Raw genomic sequence first — 22,485 nt, 5'->3', positions numbered from 1 at the left:
CTTTTAGCTGGGTCCTCACTTGGTAGAAGTAAAGAACTCAGCCCCTTAGAAGAACACTCATCTCATTCTTGAAGGCTCTGTCTCCATGACCTAATCATCTCCCAAAGGCCCTACCTTCTAATACAATCACATTGGAAATTCAGTTTTAACATACAAAATTTGGAGAAACACATTCAGTCCATAGTAGAATGGTTCCTAGAAGCTGGTGGTTTCCAGGATGGTTCTCAGGAGGCCAGAATCAGTGGGTGCCCCCAGGGAGATCTCTGGGAGAAATGTCCCCATTTATCTAGGGGACTGTAAGGACCCAGAGCCAGATAGGTCCAGTACAAGTTAAGAGTCTTCCACCTGGGCCAAGCCAATTCACCCCCCTGGACTTCTATTTTCTTTAAAATGAGATTAATTATGACCCTTATTTTCTGGGGTCATGGTGGAAATGAAATGAGATAATTTATTTGAAAGTTTAATCAGCTGAATCTCCGGTAAGATGTCTGGAGAGGAGACTTTCTGGGGTCAGATCTCTTCAGAGGATAATGGGACATTCACAGCATCCATCTAGATTCTTTTTTTTTTTTTTTTTTTTTGAGACGGAGTCTCGCTCTGTCGCCCAGGCTGGAGTGCAGTGGCCAGATCTCGGCTCACTGCAAGCTCCGCCTCCCGGGTTTACGCCATTCTCCTGCCTCAGCCTCCCGAGTAGCTGGGACTACAGGCGCCCGCCACCTCGCCCGGCTAGTTTTTTGTATTTTTTAGTAGAGATGGGGTTTCACCGTGTTAGCCAGGATGGTTTCGATCTCCTGACCTCATGATCCGCCCATCTCGGCCTCCCAAAATGCTGGGATTACAGGCTTGAGCCACCGCGCCCGGCCCCTAGATTCTTGCCTCCATTGGTAGATAGGAGTGGCTTAGTAAAAGTTTGCATTTGAGAAATGTTTTCACTTTTGAAATGTTACTCTGTGTGTGGAGGGTACACTGGATGAAGTTAACTCCAGAGTCAGTTGAGAGACAACTACAGGCTTCTAGGCAAGAGATAATGGTGGGCTCAACAGGGATGGAGAAGGAGAATTTGAACTGGGATGAACCCCTGACCTATTAACTTTTTTGCAGGATCCCATAACTAAAGATTCAGTTAGTTATCAGGCAACAGCAAAGAGATGGATTCCAGTCTCCTCCAGGCAATTGAGGAAATTGAGAATTTTTTCCAGCATCTCTCTGAGCAACATACAAAACAGGCAGAAACCCCAGATGCACCAGAACCACAGAACTGTATGCCTCTGACTGCCCATGCTGAGGAGAGCCAACATGAGTCAACCAGGAGCAAGACGATGCCTCCCTTGGGGCCCACAATGATGACTTCTGCATGCACTAACATCCCTGGGACAGTTCTCACCCAGGACTTAACAATGCACCCTCTTAAAGCCCTTGATATGGCACTTGAAGACCTAAATGAGACTTATTCCATGGGCCAGAAAGTGACTTCCTTTGATCAGATAAAACACACAGCAGGCTCCCAGATGACAGATGTTACTGACACCCCAAAGTCATCACCCACTGATTGCCAGAAGACAGCCATCACTGCAAGCAACATGACAATCTCCAGTGAAAGTAACCAGCTGAACACTCCAAGTAGTGACCAGACCCTCAATGAGAGTCAGATACCAGCCCTGCATGGAGATCAGATGAAGACCCTCAGTGATAACCAGACTCTCTGTGGGGACCAGGTGACCTTCAGTAGTGACCAGACCCTCACTGATGGTCATACAGTGACTTCCAGTGGCGATGAGGCCCTCTCTGGGGGCCAGATGACAACCAGTCTAGACCTCTATGGAGGGCAAATGATGACTTCCACTGATAACCAGACTCTCTATGGGGAGCAGGCGACAACCTCCACTGGTAACCAGACCCTCTGTGGAGAGCAGATGACGACCTCCACTAGTAACCAGACCCTCTGTGGCTGTCTCTTATACACATCTAGATGTGTATAAGAGACAGCTAGTAACCAGACCCTCTGTGGAGAGCAGATGACGACCTCCACTAGTAACCAGACCCTCTACGGGGAGCAGATGACGACCTCCACTGGTAACCAGACCCTCTACGGGGAGCAGATGACGACCTCCACTGGTAACCAGACCCTCTACGGGGAGCAGATGACGACCTCCACTAGTAACCAGACCCTCTACGGGGAGCAGATGACGACCTCCACTAGTAACCAGACCCTCTGTGGAGAGCAGATGACGACCTCCACTAGTAACCAGACCCTCTGTGGAGAGCAGATGACGACCTCCACTGGTAACCAGACCCTCTGTGGAGAGCAGATGACGACCTCCACTGGTAACCAGACCCTCTGTGGAGAGCAGATGATGACCTCCACTGGTAACCAGGCCCTTTACGGGGGACAGATGACGACCTCCACTAGTAATCAGACCCTCTATGGGGAGCAGGTGACGACCTCCACTAGTAACCAGACCCTCTATGGGGAGCAGGTGACGACCTCCACTAGTAACCAGACCCTCTATGGGGAGCAGGTGACGACCTCCACTGGTAACCAGACCCTCTATGGGGAGCAGGTGACGACCTCCACTAGTAACCAGACCCTCTATGGGGAGCAGGTGATGACCTCCACTGGTAATCAGACCCTCTATGGGGGGCAGAATATGACCTCCATTGATAACCAGGCTCTCTGTGGAGGCCAGATGGCAAAATACAGTGGCAACCTGACCCTCTATGGGGACCAGATGCTGACTCTTCAAGTGGGCAATATGACAATGCTCACTAATGACCACAGCCTTTATGGGGGATATATATCCCATCAGTTCTCATCATTGCCACACCCAGGATTCCCATGCTTTTCAAGTTCCCATTTGATTCAAGGACAAGTTCCAGAAAAGCAGAAGGCACAGAGCTGCCAGTTCTGGAAGAATCCTGAGGTTTCGAGGCCCTACATCTGCACTTACGAGAACTGCAAGAAGTCTTATAAAAAGGCTTGCCACCTCCGAACCCATATGCGCAAGCACACTGGTGAGTGAGGGCCTGGGAACGGGGTGAGGGGCAAGTGGCTACAGATTTGTGCCTTTACAAAGCCCTGGGAGCATTTGAGATTGCTGCCACTTCCTTTAAGCCAAGAATTCAAGAAGATTCTATAATAGAAAAGGTTGGCACCTTCAGAAGCGGGGATAAAGCAGTCCTAGGGACAGGCTCTAGTCTTGGACCAGAGCCAGGCTGGCTATAGCCTTTAGTGATGTTGACTGCTGGTCTGATGGGAAGAAGTGAAGGGATTTCTTTGGCCTCTTGCAGGTAGATGTTCTTGACGCTATTTCTACTGGGATCGTCACTTCATAGTGACAGCGCCCCCAGGCCCCACTTCCCTCATCCTCCTTATTCCCCCCACTAACTTGCCTGCCAATAACTGTCTCTCCTCCTGTTTTTTTTTTTTCTTCTTCCTTTCCTTTTGTTCCCTTCTTCACAATTTTCCTCTTGTCTTTCCAGCTTTTGTGGCCCTCATTCCCCTCCTTCACTCACCTCCCCCACCTCCGTCTCCTTTGGCTCTCCCTCTCCCACTCCAACTTGCTCAAAAACTTTTTCTTGTTCACTTTCAATGTCCCTGCCCTACCTCACCCTGATGTATGACGGGTCTCTCTCTCTCTGTCTGGTCCAGGGGAGAAGCCCTACATATGCGATGTAGAGGGATGTACGTGGAAATTCACCCGCTCAGATGAGCTCAACAGACACAAGAAAAGGCACACAGGGGAACGGCCCTACCTGTGTTCAATGTGCAACAAGAATTTTGCAAGATCTGATCACCTAAAGCAGCATGCAAAGGTCCACAACGTTCACCCAGGATTATGAACCCTTCAGCCCATGAGGAAATGTGTACAGCTAAAAGATTCTCCCTACTGAGTTTGTTTCCCTTGAACAAGCTCCCCTATTTCTCTATGCCAGTAGCTAGTAGGTGCTTAATATTCATAAGTTTTCTAAAACATACAGAGAAAATAGGTATATGGGTTTTCATATAAAAACTGGATGACTTTCAACTTGAAACCGGAAGCACTCTTCATTCATTGCCCTCTCTCAGGGTAACTGCTTTTATCAGCATGCTGTGAATCCTTCTAGATCTTACTTTGCATTTACCTGTATGTGTACTTGTAAAAATGTATCTGTGTAGATGATTGAGATTGATATGTATATAACTCAGAGGGTAAAGAATATGGAACTTTTTTTTTTGTCTGTAGCTGAGTCTATGTTTCTTTGGAGTTTCATTCCTGTGTTGAAAAGGAGGGGATGCTCAGTCACGTCCAGTGTAAAGTGGTCTCAGGTTAAATGGACTTTGCTTAGATGAGTACTTAGCCTATTCAGAAGTTCAACCTGGGTCAGATGTGGCTCACGCCTGTAATCCCAGTACTTTAGGAGGCCAAGATGGGCAGATTGCTTGAGCCTGGGGAGTTCTAGACTAGCCTGGGCAATATGGTGAAACTCTGCCTCTACTAAAAATAAAAAAAAATTAGCTGGGTGTGGTGGTGTGCACCTATAGTCCCAGCTACTTGGGAGGCTGAGATGGGAGGATCACGAGCTCAGTAGTTGGAGTTGCAGTGAGCTGTATTCACACCACTGCACCACTGCACTCTAGCGTGGGTGACATAGTGAGACCTTGTCTCAAAAAAAAGAAAAAAAGATATTGTGTAATATTATATATGAAATATATTTAATAAGATATTTAAGTTATAAGTAGAAAAAAATGAGCACCTGTAAGAGCTCATCACCCAGTGTCATGCAATCAGTGTCATGCAATCAAGTGTTGAGATGGCCAGTCAGAACAATGCGCCAGATGGAAAGGAATGATGAAACCTTATTTACTGACTGCTACAGAACAGATAGGAGAGACAGCCTTAGCCAAGACCCCAAATAAGGAGGCCTCTGCACGGAAGCACCATCGTCCTTCAACGACCCACATAAACCCAGGGTATAAAACTCTGGGCTGGCTGCTTTCTGGGGCCCTTCAGCTGTGGTACAAGTGGGGCACATGCAGTTAAGACTCCATCCCCCCGGGCAGCTTTCCTGAACCTTCAGGGACTAACTCCCAATGAATCCTAGATTGTTGTCCTTTGCTGCCTGTTAGTAATAAACCTGTTTTATTTAACTTGTTGTGTGTATGGGTGTCATTGGATCTCACTGGACTCAGACAAGCTGATAACCAGTGCACAGTGAATCTGCCTTACGGTGGGGATGCCAAGTCCTTGACTGTGGCTCCTTTCAGAAAACTGCAATGCCCTGGCTGTGTGCCAAGTCTGGTGAGCTCCCCTACCCATCCTTCTATTTTCTAGAATTGATGACTACCCTGAATTTTGTATATATAAATCCCTTTGATACGTTTATCAAAAATGCATGTATTCAAAGATAATTTGTAGGTTTTTTTATTTTGAGCTTCATAAATATTATACTGAGCTATATATAGTCTTCTGAAACTCCCTTGTTTTCAACACATATCTCTAAGATTTCATCCATGTTATTACTAAGGTCAATATAAAGAATCCATAACAACCTCAAACAAAACTTCTCTACATTGTTAACACACCAGGGTGGGGGCGGGGGTGTGAGAGACCAGAGAAATCTGAGAATGCACTAGAGTCTTACATGAAGCACAATTATAAAAAGAAAAGATCATACAGCTATTCCTCATTATCCAGATCTAATCTGCTAGATCATGAATTTTTAAAGTTTTTATTTCATTAACCTAAATATGAAAAATAGTAACATATTTCCAACCCATTCAAAAACACCAAATATTTCTTCAAATTTCACTACAACCCTTATATAACAATCCACCAAGGATTTCACATTATATAAAACCCCCAGGTGTGGTGGCTCACACCTGTAGTCCCAGCACTTTGGGAGGCCGAGGAGGGCAAATCACCTGAGGTCAGGAGTTCAAGACCAGCCTGACCAACGTGGAGAAACACAGTCTCTACTACAAATACAAAATTAACTGGGTGTGGTGGCACACACCTGTAATCCCAGCTACTCGGGAGGCTGAGGCACAAGAATCACTTGAACCGGGGGGTGGAGGTCATGGTGAGCCAAGATCGAGACATTGTACTCCAGCCTGGGCAACAGAGCAAGACTCAGTCTCAAAAAAAAAAGAAAGAAAAGAAAAGAGAACTGAAAGAAATAAACAGGGCATCAGTGACCTGAGGGACAATATCAAGTGCTCCATCATACAGGCAGACTGTATGTCAGAAATAGAAGGTGGAGGAGGACCCCAAAATTTGACAAAACAATGCCCAAAATTTTTCCAAATTTTATTAAGACTACCAAACATTTAGATTCAAAAAGTTCAATGAATCCTAAACAGAATAAAGGTAAGTTCAAAACCATATAAAACCAATCACTATATTTAAGAACAGATACATTATGTGGTAAAAACAATAAATAGCTAAGGCGAGATTAATCAAAATTCAGTATAGTGGTTACCTCTGCAAAGAAGGATGGGGAATTCAAAGCTTTTTAAATGTACTAGATTATTTTTCCTTCTTTTTCTTATTTTATTTTTTATAGAGACAAGGTCTTGCTGGTCTCAAACTCCCGGCCTCAAGTTATCCTCTGCCTTGGCATCCCAAAGTGCAGGGATTACAGGCCTGATCTTAGGGGTAACTAAATATTTTTATTATTTTTTTTCTTTTTTTTTTTTGACCTTCCCAACATGAGTGCATTTTATTATTAAATTGGAGATATACAAAATATTTCTTGCAGGTTATGATAGATATCACAATCAATGGAAAACAAATGAAGTTCATCCATTCTTCTTCTGTGTTACTTATAACACAAGCCAGGAACCTGGAAGTCACCCTTGACCTCACCCTCATCTACCAAATCCAGTTAACTATCACTTTCCTACTTCTCCCTACCTCCACTCTCACACCCTGGCCAAAGCCACCTTGACTGTCACCTGAAATACTGCTATGTCCCTTCCTCTCCCTTACAGCCTCGCTCTAATCTTATCTCCACACTGCAGCCAAAGGAAACACTTTCAACCTTATCTCTCCATCTTGAATCTATCTCACCATCCCCTTTGCTATCAGAAGCAAGAGTGACAAGTAAATTTCCCAAGACACCTCATAGCCAGGAAATGGCAGAGGCAGGATTCAAAATCTACTAAAGAGTTCACAGATCTTTTTTGTTTTGTTTTGTTTGTTTGTTTTGAGATAGAATCTTGCTCAGTCACCCAGGCTGGAGTGCAATGGCAAGATCTCAGCTCACTGCAACCTCCGTCTCCCGGGTTCAAGTGATTCTCCCATCAGCCTCCCGAGTAGCTAGGATTACAGGCACCCACCATATGCCAGGCTAATTTTTGTATTTTGTAGAGACGGGGTCTCACCATTTTGGCTAGGCTGGTCTCGAACCTCTAACCTCAAGTGATCCGCCTGCCTCGACCTCCAAAAGTGCTGGGATTACAGGCGTGAGCCACCGCGCCGGGCCCACTTTGTGCACTTCTAGTAACACCCCTCCTCCACTAGATTGTGATCTCCACAAGAGCAGGAGCCTGTTTTGCCCACCGTTGTAGTGCACATCACACACCCTTGATCACTCTGGTCCTCTCCACATCCATTTCTTGGTGAAAATGCTAGATCACCAAGCAGACCTCTCATCCTACATTCCAATATCAAGTAATCTGGTTTGCTGACCCTACCCACGAGGCTGTGTGTGAGCCAGGTGGGCTGGGGAACAGAGACCAGCCCTGGCCCAGTGAACCCGAGATGGCCTGCTCCATGGAAGGGATCTGGTGCCCTGGTAGAAAGAAACTTTGAGTACCCAAGACTTCAATCCCTGGGGCTAGGGAATGGGTCATAAATGAGCCCCTTCTGCCCCTGTTCTTTTAATCATGTCCACTCCCCTCACGTGGGAGCTTGGATGAAGGGCACCTGGATGTCCATCCCAGGTATACTGGGGCCACTATAACACAGACAAAGGCAGCAAAGCAGGACAGGGTCAGGGTAGGGGTGGGAGGGCAGGGGCAGGCACAGCCAAGGCTGTGGGGCTTCCCCAGAGGCCCAGATAGGCTTGAACCTGCAGAGGACCAGCTTCTCTTCTTGGCAGCCCTGGGTACATTCAAAAATGTTGTCTATGATCTTTCTGCTCTGCAGAGGCAGGGTGCCTTCATGCACCTCTGAATCCTTACTGTCCATGCCATAGTTTCCAGAAGATAGACATGTCCAACGGTATATGTCCAAGAAATGGGAGGTGCAGCTAGCACCCATGAGTCCTTCGGGTCTCACGGAGGCATCTCCTTGAGAAGTCTTTCTCTGACACATCCTTTAGTTCACTTCATGCTCCTCACCATGGGTCTCCACAGCCTTGGTGCGCTCAGTATTGTAGGCTCAAAAAACATTTGCTGAATGAATGCAGAACTTGAAGACTGCCTCTCCTCTGAGCAGTTGCCACGTCCAGTGTTCTCTGCCTGGAATCCTCTTCCTTCTTCATTCACCTGTTCAGTTTATTTCAAAATTTGAGGGATTACTAGGTGTTACACTCTTACTGGGCCCAGGGATTACCTGGTGATGTATTCAGCAGTCTGGGCACTGCCTCATGACAAGCCTTTCTGACCCCTCCAGTTAGGGGCTCCTCCCCATAGCCACTGTACAGAGGTGGACCTCTGAGTCCCCAGATTAAGACAGTCCCTTGAGCACAGAAACCAGCTCTGATTCATCTGTGCTTGGCACCAGCCTGGGCTCAGGAAACACCCATAGAAGGCACCATCTTCTTAGGGAAGAGACCACCTCTGGGGCAGACAGATCCTGGTTGGGATTCTAGCTCTGCACTTGATAGCTTGGCCAAGTTCCTTTCTCTCTATCAGTTTGCTAGAGTAAAACAGCCTGCCAAGTCTAGATATGAGGTTCTAAACAACCTGGCTGGTTTGCCAGGATAGTCATTATCCCCTTAACCCCAAGGGACAGCAGGGAAAGATAGGCCACTTAATATCTGGTGCTTGGTAGTCCAGGGACCTAAGGAAGGTGGGAGGAGCAGAAGTTACAGTGGGATTCATCCTTATCTGCCCCAGTCTTAGGCCCGCCTTTCCCTCCTAGCCCTCAGTCACCTAGAAAATAGAGCCTGAAAACAAGAACTCAGTACTGGTGTTTTACTTGGAGAGGTGCAAACCCAAGGCATTGGAAGTGAGAAAATGGAAGAAAGGCAGGAAAGAAAGGGAAATAACCCAAGGTGATGTATTTAGCAGTCTGGGCACTGCTTCATGACAAGCCTTGCGGAGGCCACAGTAGTTGTGTCCACCAGCTGCTTGGGAGGTCTCCCCATTGATGGTACTGTTTTGGAGAATTGATGCCAGGCAGCAATTCATGAAAGGGAGGGAAAAGGGGAGAATTGATCTGCCCGAGTCTCAACTATCTCTCATTTTCCACTAGTTAAAAAAAATTTTTATTTTTTAGATGGAGTCTTGCTCTGTCGCTCAGGCTGGAGTGCAATGGTGCAATCTCAGCTCACCCCAACCTCTACCTCCTAGGTTCAAGCCATTCTCCTGCCTCAGCCTCCCGAGTAACTGGGACTACAAGCACACGCCACCATGCCCAGCTAATTTTGTATTTTTAGTAGAGACAGGGTTTCGCCATATTGGCCAGGCTAGTCTCGAACTCCTGACCTTATGATCCACCTGCCTTGGCCTCCTAAAGCATTGGGATTACAAGCATGAGCCACCGCACCCGGCCTCAAATTTTATCCCATGAATACTAACTCCCAGTCAGACACCGTGGCTTATGCCTGTAATCCCAGCATTTTGGGAGGCTGAGGCGGGTGGGCCGTTTGAGGTCAGGAGTTTGAGATTAGCCTAGCCAACATGGTGAAATCCTGTCTCTACAAAAAATACAAAAATTAGCCGGGCGTGGTGGCGTGTGTTTGTAATCCCAGCTATCCAGGCTCTTCTGCCTCAGGAGAATCATTTGAACCTAGGAGGCAGAAGTTGCAGTGAGCTGAGATTGCACCACTGCACTCCAGCCATGGTGACAGAGCAAGACTCTGTCTCAAATAAATAAATAAATTTCCCCATACTTCTAAGTTTGCTAGCAGCAACTTGGGATGCCAGATCCCATGCCCTATGCTAGGGCATTCCATCCAAGTCTGTGAAATGGTGGGAAGAAACAAACTCTGAGCATGTGGCCAGTGAGTGCCAGGGAGAATCTGATGCCATATGTGCCATGTCCAATACAGTCCAAAACTAGTTTTTTCATTTTCTGGAAGAAGAAACAAGGCATAGCGATCCAAGAACTTTTCCAAGGTCACAAGGATATTAAGTGGCAAATTCAGGATTTAAAAATAGTCTGGCTCTGGAAACTGGATTTTATGTAGCAAGCGAAGGAGTCATTAAAGGGTTTTAAGCTGGAGAGCGACAAGAAATCAAGAGCTTTTAAATGAAGCTCCCAATCTCTACTGTACTCCACATTCCCATCTGACTAAACTCCAGCAGAAGCAGGTGGCCCCAGAGAGGTTAATGGCATCCAAGACAAGGTTTGAGGAGTCTCTAACTGGCTACACAACTTCGTGTGGGCTTCAACACTGACCCATAATCTTCCTATCTTCATCTAATCCTACACCTACTGAAGAGAAGATCTAGCCAGAGGCAGGTAAAATCTGTGTAGAAAAGCCAGAATGAGGCTGGGTGTGGTGGCTCATGCCTGTAATCCCAGCGCTTTGGGAGGCCGAGGTGGGCAGATTACGAGGTCAGGAGATTGAGACCATCCTGGCTAACACAGTGAAACCCTGTCTCTCCTAAAAATACAAAAAATTACCCAGGCATGGTGGCATGTGCCTGTAGTCCCAGCTACTCGGGAGGCTGAGACAGGAAAATCACTTGAACCTGGGAGGTGGAGGGTACAGTGAACCAGATCGCGCCACTGCACTCCAGCCTGGGAGACAGAGTGAGACTCCATCTCAAAAAAAAAAAAGAAAAAAAAAGGAAAAAGCCAGAATGAGGAGAGGAGACTGACCTAAGGACCAGCAGCAGGAGGACCGTCCTGCTCTCTACTGTTGGTCTGTGGGTCTGAGGGTCCTGGCCGATGAGTTTTCTGGTGTTGCTTGAGATGGTCAGACCTCATGAACTCCCGGCTGCACTGATCACACTTATATGGTCGGTATCTGGTGTGTACCCGTGTATGTCGTCTCAGCTCATCAGAACGGAAGAAAGACCACGAACAACTTTCCCAGTTGCAAGAATAGGGCCTCTCACCTGGGAATGACAAGGGAGAGATGGAATTTAGAATAGAGTAGGAAGGAAGGGGTCCGACTCTGTGAGGCAGAGCAGTCCAGGTTGAGGATTCAAAAGGGAAGGTCCAGGGAACCAGGGAGCGGCAACATAATCAGGAGTGCCCACCCCAGTCCTCCTGTATGGCAAGTCGGGGAGCCAGTCTAGCTTAGTTCCAAGCTTGGAAGAGGAAAGGCTCATCCCAAACAATTACCCACCAGTGTCCCAGGACAAATCAAAAGCCCAGAGACTCCTCCATCCCCACCCCACCTGATACCTCCTTCACCTGTGTGCTTGCGCTGGTGGCTCACCAGGTGGGAGCGTTTGGTATAAGCTTTTCCGCAGTTCTCGTAGTTGCAGCGGTAAGGCCTTGCCTCCGAGGAGCCCCCTCTACCAGTCCTTTCCTGAGGCCTGGAGTTCTTCTCTGCTGTCTGTGGAGCAGGTCTGGGCTGCTCTGGTAGAAATGGGTCTTCTTGAGAGTCCGGCTGAGTTACAAGAGAGTCCTGAGACCCTAAAGCCAGCAATGACTGGGGCTCAGCTGGAGGCATCCCAAGGTCATGGGCATCTTGTGGGGGCAACATCTGAGCCATGGATGGGAGCACTGCCTGGGCCTCAGTGGAAGGCATGGTCGGGCCTAACAGTGTTTCTTCAGAAGGCACTGTCGAGAGGCCAAGGTAAGGCATTGGAGGGTTCCCAGCGTGGGACATCATTGGGATTCCAGTGGAAGCCGAGACTGGCAGCCCATTGAGGGGCATCCTTAGATTCCCGCTGAAGGGCCTGGCCACCCTTGGAATATTGGGCTCTCCTATGGGCATTAGTTGGGGCCCACTGAAAATCATCATCTCTTGCTGAGGGGGAGACACTCTCTGACAGTAAATCATCTGGGAAGGAGTGAGAGTCGCTTGGGGGCAGTAGCTCACACCACGCTCAGGCAGTGGCATACTGAACTGTGGCCCTCCTTCATCCATATTCTGCCTCAGCGCCTCAACAGACACCAAGGGGGACCTCAGCATCTCTGTACTGTGAGGAAAGTGCTGAATGCTTGGTAGGCCTTGGTTCCAAGAGGCGTGCACTCCAGAGCTTCCAGAAGATGAGGACATGTTCAAGATGGGCGCTGAGTTCTCGTTATCCTTGGGGAGAAAGAGTCAGGTGATTTTTGCTCAAATTCCAGTTCCACATGTCCCTCCTCTTCATTCCCAGACCCCATCCTAATCCAGCCCTCTGTTTCCATCTCTTGCTTGAAATATCCTGCCTCCAGACCATTTTCCAGCTTGGGCTCTCTCACATGCGGTCTGGCTGATACAAGCCCCACAGAAGCCTAGCCGTAACTCATGCCACTTTCTCTCAGACATGTTTTTGGTTTTTATTTCACACAAAGCAACAAAGAGAACAAATAAAACAGTCCATAACCTACACCTTCAGCAAAACTCTGAGAAAATGTTCAGACTCCAATTTATTTTTTTCCTTTTTATTGAGACAGTTTCATTCTTGTTGCCCAGACTGGAGTGCAATGGTGCAATCTCGGCTCACCGCAACCTCTGTCTTCTGGGTTCAAGTGATTCTCCTGCCTCAGCCTCCTGAGTAGCTGGGATTACAGGCATGCACCACCATGCCTGGCTAATTTTGTATTTTTAGTAGAGACGGGGTTTCTCCATGTTGGTTAGGCTGATCTCGAACTCCCGATCTCAGGTGATCTGCCTGCCTCAGCCTCCCAAAGTGCTGGGATTATAGGCGTGAGCCATCGCGCCCAGCCCAAACTCCAAATTATACATAAGTGTGAAAGTGAAAGAACATCCTAAACCAGCAGAACGGGTGCAGAAAGCCACAAAGATAGAAGGAATTGAGGCTGCAGATGGGTCTTGGCTTTAGCAAAACTTAGACATCATCTGCAAATATTTGCCTATGGAAGAGCATCTGCCCTGAGCGGGAACTGCCTGGGCAGGTCGGAGATCAAGCATTGGTGGAGATATGGGGAAAAGGCAGATATGACAAAAACACTTCTTAAAAAAAGGGATGGGGGTTGTCTGGAAGTCAGGGGCAGTATCCCTCGATGACTGACTTGCATGAAGGGTAGGAAAGAGATTGGTGGTAGAAGGTCTTAAAATAGGATAGGAGCCAAGAACCGTGTTTTTAAAAACTGTCAGTAGGCCAGGCATGGCGGCTCACAACTGTGTAATCCTAGCACTTTGGGAGGCCAAGGCAGGTGGATTGCTTGAGCTCAGAAATTTCAAAAACAAAAACAAAATCAGCTAGGTATGGTGGTGGGTGCCTGTAATCCCAGCTACTTGGGAGGCTGAGGCAGGAGAATCACTTGAGTCCAGGAGGCAGAGGTTGCAGTGAGCTGAGATTGTGCCACTGTACTCCAGCCTGTGCTGACAGAGTGAGACCCTGTCTCAACAAGACAGGCAACAAACAACAACAACAAAATCCATTACTGTAGCAATAGAAGAGGGAGCTGTTGAGTTGAGAAACAAATAAAGCCTACCCCATCATCTCCTATTCACTCTTCAATTGGAATGGTCCAGAAAAGAACAATCCATTCCAATATGACAACCAAAAGAGAAGTTTAAAGTAGGGTATCCATACGAGATACTAAACCATCAAGAAAGAAATTGAAGATTGCAATAAAAAAAAAAAAATCACCAGAAATTATTACTACAAATCAAGGGAAAATGTAACAACATTCAAATACAAGAAAGAGAAGAGAAGAGAAGAGAAGAGAAGAGAAGAGAAGAGAAGAGAAGAGAAGAGAAGAGAAGAGAAGAGAAGAGAAGAGAAGAGGAGAGGAGAGAAGAAAAGAGATCGACTCGCCGAGGCGGGCAGATTACTTGAGGTCAGGAGTTCAAAGAAGGAAGGAAGGAAAGAAGGAAGGAAGGGAGGAAAGAAGGCAAAACTTGAAGCAATTACAACTTTTGCAGCAATTATAGGAACATCACAGGTCAGAAATAGGGAAATTCAAAACAAAACATCCAGACAGCAGGATAGGAGTTATATTAGAGAGTAGGAAATGGGGAAAGATAAGAAAGGGACACTGGACGGGCTTCTATTTCTTGACCTGAATGACAGTTTCACAGGTTTTACTTTGTAACAGTTCATTACTTTGTAGAAGCTGTACTTACATTCACTTTTCTGTTTGAGTGTTATTTTTAGCAATATAGTTTAAAATAAGTTAGTATTGCTGGGCACAGTGGCTCATGCCTAAGATCCTAGATCTTTGGGAGGCCCAGGTGGAAGGATCGCTTGAGTCTAGGAGTTCAAGACAAGCCTGAGCAACATAGGGAATCCTCATCTCTACAAAGAACAAAAAACTAGCCAGGCATGGTAGCATGTGCCTGTGGTCCCAGCCACTCAGGAAACTGAAGTGGAAAGGATCACTTGAGCCTGGGAAGTCGAAGCTGCAGCGAGTTGTGATCGCATCACTGCGGTCCGGCCTAGGTGACAGAGTGAGGCCCCATTTCAAAAAAATAATAATAATAATAATGCTAAATTTAAATAGGCAATATTCTAAACAAATTCACAGTGTAAAAATATATATATATATTTTAGCTCTGTTCAGTAAAATAGCCCATCGAAGCAACTGTGACTCTAATAACAATGCATGCCTCTAGAACCTAGACTTGTCTCTAATTCTATTCCTTGCTAGAAGTTAGACCAAGAATTTCCTGACTCCAAGACTGGGAAAAGGAAGATTTAAGGGAGGCTGGTACATTTTGTGCCTGAAAATAAGAGAGCTTTCAAAGGTTAGGATTGGGTCAAAAGGAGACAGGAAGTGATATCAAGGAAGATGGCAGGATAGGAAGCACCAGGAACATGTATCCCCAGCAAGGTAACTATCGCACTGGCAGCATTTGCCTGTTATGTTTTTTGGAACGGTGCAAGGTTTTAAGGCTTGTACCTTCCAAGGGAAGGCTTTGAAAGTAAATTGCAGTTAATTTTGGTCAACCTAAATTCTTAGGTAGGTATTAACTCCCCATACACACCCCATGTTCCTGGAGCAACTTGCACGAGCCAGAGTGGGCAATAAAAACCTTGTCCTCCAACTATTGGGGATCTATGTCTTGATTGTTATTTGCTGTTTCTGATTATGAGGTGCAGACAGAGGTAGGCAGCCATTGTGGCAACTCAAACCAATGTTACAATCCCCTGCCCTTCCCACTGAAGAGACTTCCAGATATGAATACAAACATCTAAGAAGCTCAACAAAATTCAAGTAGGATAAACTCACAGACCCATACCAAGAAACATTATAATAAAACGGTTGAGGCCAGGTGCGGTGGCTCATGCCTGTAATTCCAACACTTTCGGAGACCGAGGCAGGTAGATCACTTGAGGTCAGAAGTTCAAGGCCAGCCTAGCCAACATGGCGAAACCCCGTCCCAACTAAAAATACAAAAATTAGCCAGGTGTGGTGACAGGTGCCTGTAATCCCAGCTACTTGGGAGGCTGAGGCAGGAGAATCACTTGAACCCAGGAGGCGGAGATTGCAGTGAGCCGAGATTGTGCTACTGCATTCCAGAGAGCAAGACCCTGTCTCAAAAATAAAAAATAAAAATAAAACTGTTGAAAACCCAAGACAAAGAGAGAATCTTGAAAATAGCAAGAGAAGTGACTCATCGCTTATACGGGATCCCACAAATTACCTGTAGTTCTTTAATCAAAAACCTTGGACACTAAGACCATGGGTTGATATATTCAAAGAACTAAAGGAAAAAAAATAACTATCAACCATCCTATATATGGCAAAACTGTCTTTTCCAAAATGAGGAAGAAATTAGACATTCCAAGATAGGCAAAAGCTGAGAGACCATTACCACTAGACATGTCCTGCAAGAAACGCTAATTGCAGTCCTTCAGGTTGAAATGAAACAACGCTAGACAGTAGCTTGAAGCCATGTGAAGAAATCTGTCATAAGAAAAATTTCTGATAAGGGTAATATATGGACAATGATAAAAGTGAGTATTATTTTAACTTTGATATATAACTCCACTTTTTGTTTTCTACATGATTTAAAAGAATGCATAACATTTATAATTTTATTTTTTGACATATGATGCATAAAAATGTCATTTTGTGAGATCAGTAACTGAAAAGAGGTGGGAATGGAGCTATACAGAAGCAGTTTTTATGTGCTATTAAAGTTAATCTGGTATAAATTCAAATTAGAATGTTATAAGTAGGATGTCAAATGTATTCCCCATGGCAACTACAAAGAAAATAGCTAGAGAATATATGCAAAAGGGGCCAGGCACAGCAGCTCACGCCTGTAATCTCAGCACTTTGGGAGACCGAGGTGGGTGGATCACTTGAGATCAGGAGTTCGAGACCAGCCCGGCCAACATGGTAAACCCCCATCTCTACTAAAAATATAAAAATTAGCCGAGCATGGTGGCACATGCCTGTAGTCCCAGCTACTTGGGAGGCTGAGGCAGGAGAATCGCTTGAACCGGGAGGTGGAGGTTGCAGTCAGCTGAGATCCAGCCACTACACTCCAGCCTGGGCAATAGAGTGAGACTCTGTCTCAAAAAAATAAAATAAAATAAAATAAAATAAAATATATGTATATATATACACACACACATACACATACACAAAAGGAAATTGTGTTATAAGGAAATGTAAGTTTCACTATAAAAAAATCAATTAAACAAAAAGACAATGCTGGAAATGAGGAAAAAATGGCAGAATTAAATCCTTCCTTACAAGTAAAATACTTTGGAAAGTAAATGGATAATAATTTCCAAAAGACAGATATTGGTAGAATGGATTAAAAATGTATAGTAGATCACAAATTAAGTCTCAATAGATTTTAAAAGAAAGATATTTTTTCTCTTGCCGCTTTTAGAAAAAAAGCAAAAAAAAAAACAAAAAAGGTATCATAAGGTATCATACAAAGAATATTCTCTGACCCACAACCAGATAAACTAGAAAATTTACAAATCTCTGGAAATTAAACAGCACTCTCTGAAACAATCAATGGGGCAAATAAAAAAACCACAATGAAAATTAGAAAATACTTAGAGACCAATAAAAATGAAAACATAGCTACCAAATCTTATGGGATACAGCAAAAGCAGTGGTAAGGGGAAAATCTACTGGTTTAAATGCTTACAATAAAAAAGATCTCAAACCAACAACCTAACTTTATACCTTAAGGAACTAGAAAAATACACTAAACCCCAAACCAGCAGAAGGAAGGAATGAGAAAAATCAATGAAACTAAGTTCTTAGGAAAGATTAACAACATTGTGAAACATTTAGCTAGATCAACTAAGGAAAAAGAAAAAGCTCAAATGATTAAATATGAGAAAGGAAATTGGAGACATTATAATACAGTACTGTGAAAAACTGCACACCAACAAATTGGATAACCTGGATAAAATGGACAAATTCCTAGAAATACAAAACCTATCAAGACTATCACAGGTTGAGCATTTTGAGACTACGAAACAGGTGGATTGCTTGAGGCCCAGAGTTCAAGACCAGCCCGGGCAACATGGTGAGACCACCCCATCTCTACAAAAAAAATTAAAAATTGCCAGGTGTGGTGGCAAGTGTCTGTAGTCCCAGCTACTCCAGAAGCTGAGATGTGAGTGGTGCAATCAATCATGGCTCATTTTGAGCTGGAATACAGTGGTATGATCATGGCTCACTGCAACCTCAAGTGACAAAAGCTGAGCTCTTATCCTAACTTTGAACATTACTAATTGAAGTGATTAAATTAAGCATTTATTCTGCCTCTAAAAGAAAAAAAATTTCAAAATTACCAAATGATTGCAGTTAAATATTAATTCCTACTTTACAGAAGAATACAAACTAATAAATGTAGAATGAATGGTGGAATTACAAAATTTATTTTTCTGCCAGGTCCAGTGACTTACGCCTGTAATCCTAGCACTTTGGGAGGCCGAGGGGGGTGGATCACTTGAGGTCAGGAGTTCAAGACCAGCCTGGCCAATATGGCAAAACCCTGTCTCTACTAAAAATACAAAAAATTAGCCGGGCGTGGTAGTGCATGCCTGTAATCCCAGCTGCTCGGGAGGCTGAGGCACGAGAATCGCTTGAATCTGGGAGGCAGAAGTTGCAGTGAGCCAAGATCGTGCCACTGCACTCCAGCCTGGGGGAGAGAGTGAGACTCTGTCTCAAAAAAAAAAAAGAAAAGAAAAGAAAAGGAAAGGAAAATTAAAAAAAAAAAAAAGGGAAAAGAAAATGTATTTTGCCACCCCTAAGGAAATTTAATTGAGGAAAAATTTAAATGTGGTGTTAAAACCAGTAGATGAATGGCTGGTAGGGAACTGGACATTGGATACACACAAAGCAGAATCACACAGATTACTTTCCTACCACAAGGTAAATATCAACAGAGAGATCAATGAAGCTTTTCACTACCTTAATACAAGCATCACCAAATGGTAGCCAGGTGTGTCTCCTGATGTTATGCAGGATAAAACCTGCATGAGGCATGAGGCACTCTTGCCAAAAATCTTGAATCCAGTTAAGCTGTAAGTTCTAATCATAACTTAAAGGTAATACAAGTGATAGAAGATAAAGCTAAATGCTATCATGAGGAAGCAATCTGATATATCTGAAAGGAACATTCTATAAGACAAAAGTCAGCATCATGAAACACTGAATCCCAGTCATGAAAAAATAAAACTATTCTAATTTCAGAGACTCAAGGGACATAATCACCAGATACAGTGTATGGTCTTAAATTCTGGTTTGGACATACCAGCTACGAAGTACATTTTAGGAATAGCTAGGGGCATTTGAATAAGGCTTGCATCTAAGATGATTTAAAGGAATTATCAGCTGGGCGTGGCGGCTCACTCCTGTAATCCCAGCACTTTGGGAGGCTGAGGCGGGTAAATCACTTGAGGGCAGAAGATTGAGACCAGCCTGACAAACATAGCAAAACCTCTCTACTGAAAATACAAAAAATTAGCTGGGTGGAGTGGCACACGCCTATAATCCCAGCTACTTGGGGGGAGGCTGAGGCACCAGAATTGCTTGAACCTGGGAAGCTGAGGTTGCAGTGAGCTGAGATGGCGCCACTGCACCCCAGCCTGGACAACAGTGCCAAGACCCTGTCTCAAAAAAAAATGTATATATATATAGATATATACACATATACATATATATACACACAATTTTGATACATTTGATTATGTGGTTTTGGCTATAGAGGAAAATGTTCTTTTTTTAAAAAACTCTAGAAGAATTGGGAAGATCTTGTTTTATTTTTAATTTAAATAATTTTAGAGACAGGATCTCATTATGTTGCCCAGGCTGGAGTGCAGTGGCTATTCACAAGCGTAATTGCGGTGCACCACAGCCTAAAACTCCTGAGCTCAAACAATCCTTCTGCTTCAGCCTCCTGGGCCACTGGGACTACAGGTGTGAGCCACCGTGCCTGGCCTTATCAGTTTTATTTACCACTATATGCTCAGCAACTAGCATAAGACAGACATATAATAGGAACTAGGTAAATGACTATTGGGTGGGCACCTCTGGGGTGCTCAGCCTGTCTTCCCTAACTCTCAGCAATGGCTCTCTCATTTTCCCAGTCCTTCATGGCAAATTAAGTTGTCTAAACATGCCTTCACCACTACTTTGCCTTATGATTCTCCCAAATTTGCTCTGACCTCCATCTCTCCACAGAGCCAGCTTGCATAAAGGTCACCACTGACAACTTCCATCCCACTATGACCAAGCAGCACTTTCCAGACTCCTGGCTTGACCTCTCAGTTTATATGACCACTGGCCACATCCTTCTTATAATGCTTCCCTTGGCCTCTCACATGCCTGGACACACTTTTCGACCTTTTCTCCTTCCTTTCTCTCAGACCCCCTCCTTCACAGTCTCTTTTGCAGATTTCTCTTCCTCTACTCTCTCTGGGCAAGCTTCCCCATGCCAGTGGATCTGTTTCTGTTTATAGTCCAACTATTCCTAAATCTATGGCTCTGGCGAAGATGGCTCCTGCATTTTCCAGCTAGCTATTGTTTGGGTCTTTTTGGATGGCCCACGGGTTCTTCCAATGGACTGTGTCCAAAATTCACTATCATCTTTGCCCACCTCCCCCAAACAACGGATTAACCTAGTCCTTCTCACCCTTCTTTCTCGCTCAGAAAATATCACTGCTGTCACTCAATTGTGCAAGCAAGAAATCTGTTACTCTAGATGTCTCCCTCACCACTTGGGAGCAATGATTGTGATCCCTGCCTCCAAAACATCTCCACAATCTATGATACATCTAGCTTCTCCATCTCCACTCTCACTTCTCTAGGTAGGCCGCCATTTGAATTCTCACCTGGATTATCACAAAAGCTTTCTAACTATTGCCTTGAATCCAGCCCACATCCACCAGGACACTCCTTTGAAAATGCAAATCTAATTGAGACAGACTATGTTTAAACTCATCATTGGCTTCCCACTGCTCTTGGAATAAACAAGCCCTGAATGATCTCAATGTGTCCCTGGGGCCACCCTCCCATCACTGTCTAGGCCCTGGTCTTTCAGTTCCTCCTAAGAGGAAGCATACAGCCTGTGGTCTTAGACCGTGGAACCCTTCACCTGACCGGTTCTCTAGTCCCAGAACAGAGTCTCAGCTGTCATTAAGCCTCCCAAATCGGGTCAAACACCTCTGGTATCTGCTCCCATGCGCCCCCGACTTCTCCTTCATGTAACGCCGTACAATTCCAATCATTCAGCTAACGATTTATTAATAAAATTTTATATATATCTGTTTCATGGTAAATTCATCATTGTATTTCCACGGTCTGGAAAAAGCCTACCACTTAGTAGGGCTCCAATTAACATTTTTTTTTTCCTGTCATTTTCTGCTCACTTCCTAACTTGGTCTTTGCTGTCCTGCCTACTCAAGTCCCTCGCCAGAAAGTTGCCTGGAACCCTCTTACCCACGATGCACCCAACACAAGCTCTACTGCTGGGCGAACATTATTGGAATAAACGACGTATGATTTACACCCTCAATCTCACAACCCTCCCTTTCCAGTCCCTCCCCAATCTCGCATCCCTCCCTTTGCAGCCCCTCCCCAATCTCCCATTCCTTCCTTTGCAACCCCTCCCCTCGGATTTCCACCCCTCGGGTTTCTGCTTCCCTCTGCCTCCCTTCTCCTACACGGCCTCCTCTCCCCGCCGCCCCCTAGCCTGGGCCCGCCCCCGGCCTGCCAGGAGCTGACACCTGACTCACCTGGGCAGCCTGGTGCGCCACCTGCCATCGGCTCAGCTCCCCAGCCTCCTGTTCCATCTCAGCCTGCGGTCGGTTGTACATGAAGACTGGGTGGGGTCTAGACTCTACTGAACAGACAGGAAACCAGCCACCACGGCGTCGCAGGCGGGTATCGGGACGTCGCCACGCCACAATCACCTTCTATTTACCTATTTACAGCTGCGCCAGGGGGCGGAGTCAGCCCCACCCGTCCCGCCCTGCGCCGCCCCCGCAGCCGTGCCCTAGGCTGCCCACCCCAACCAAGGCGGCATCACGGACAGCCACCTTAGGCCTTGAACGCTTCCTAAAGGAAGTTGGTCCGCCCACCCAACCCACCCATTCCACCCTTCAGTCTGAGCAACTGTTTCACCCAAGTAGGGGCTGAGGACCCCCAGGTCTCAGACTCCAGCCAGGAGGAGGCTGGAGAGAGAGGCAAGGCTGGGTGTAGGGCGTCTGCCGACAGGAGAGCCTCCACCAGCACTCTATCAGGTCGGGAGTTGCCATAAGCTTTGGGAGGGCTGGAGCTTTTCTGCTACAGTCTGTGCACCTCTGTCCCTTGTCTGTACGAACTGAAGACTGCGAGCTTCATGGCACAATCTATTTATTCCACAGTGTTTACTGAGTGCCCAGTGTGTATTGGGCATTGGTCTCTGAACTAGGGGTAAAATGGTGAACAGGACAGAACAAAGTCCTTGCTGTCAATTTCCATTTTACATGGGCAGACAAGAAATGAGTAATAAAGTTGTTAACTATTATAACTTTAGATGGTGGTGAGTGCTATGGAAAACCAAAAGACAAATGTGAGCTGAAAACGAAATGCCTGAAAGGAGCCAGCCATAGGAAGATTGAAAGGCTCTAAGGCAAGAAAGAGCCCGACAGTGCTAGAAGGAAATTGAAGGCAGGGTGACCACAGTGATACCGCATGGGCAGTGACACAAGGACAGAGGGATAGGGCCTTGAAGACAGTAGAAAGGAGTTTGGATTTTATTCTGGAACTTGATATGATCTGATACATGTTTTTAAAA

At 45.6% G+C, this 22,485-nt stretch overlaps 1 protein-coding gene across 1 annotated transcript; it reads right to left on the bottom strand.

The window, feature by feature from the left end:
* Positions 1 to 7,845: 7,845 nt before the first annotated feature.
* Positions 7,846 to 21,573, bottom strand: KLF17 (Kruppel-like factor 17). Its single transcript, XM_012001834.1, has 4 exons — positions 21,443 to 21,573; positions 11,517 to 12,360; positions 10,977 to 11,215; positions 7,846 to 8,470 (listed from the first exon to the last, which is right to left on the bottom strand). The coding sequence occupies exons 1-3, from the start codon at positions 21,521 to 21,523 to the stop codon at positions 10,977 to 10,979; spliced, it is 1,164 nt and encodes a 387-aa protein (XP_011857224.1). The 5' UTR covers positions 21,524 to 21,573; the 3' UTR covers positions 7,846 to 8,470.
* Positions 21,574 to 22,485: the final 912 nt, after the last annotated feature.

The sequence above is a fragment of the Mandrillus leucophaeus genome, unplaced genomic scaffold (assembly GCF_000951045.1).
Source record: "Mandrillus leucophaeus isolate KB7577 unplaced genomic scaffold, Mleu.le_1.0 Scaffold67, whole genome shotgun sequence".
Classification (NCBI taxonomy): domain Eukaryota; kingdom Metazoa; phylum Chordata; class Mammalia; order Primates; family Cercopithecidae; genus Mandrillus; species Mandrillus leucophaeus.
Note: the sequence above shows the minus strand (reverse complement) of the source record. Positions and strands in the feature narration are given on the sequence as shown.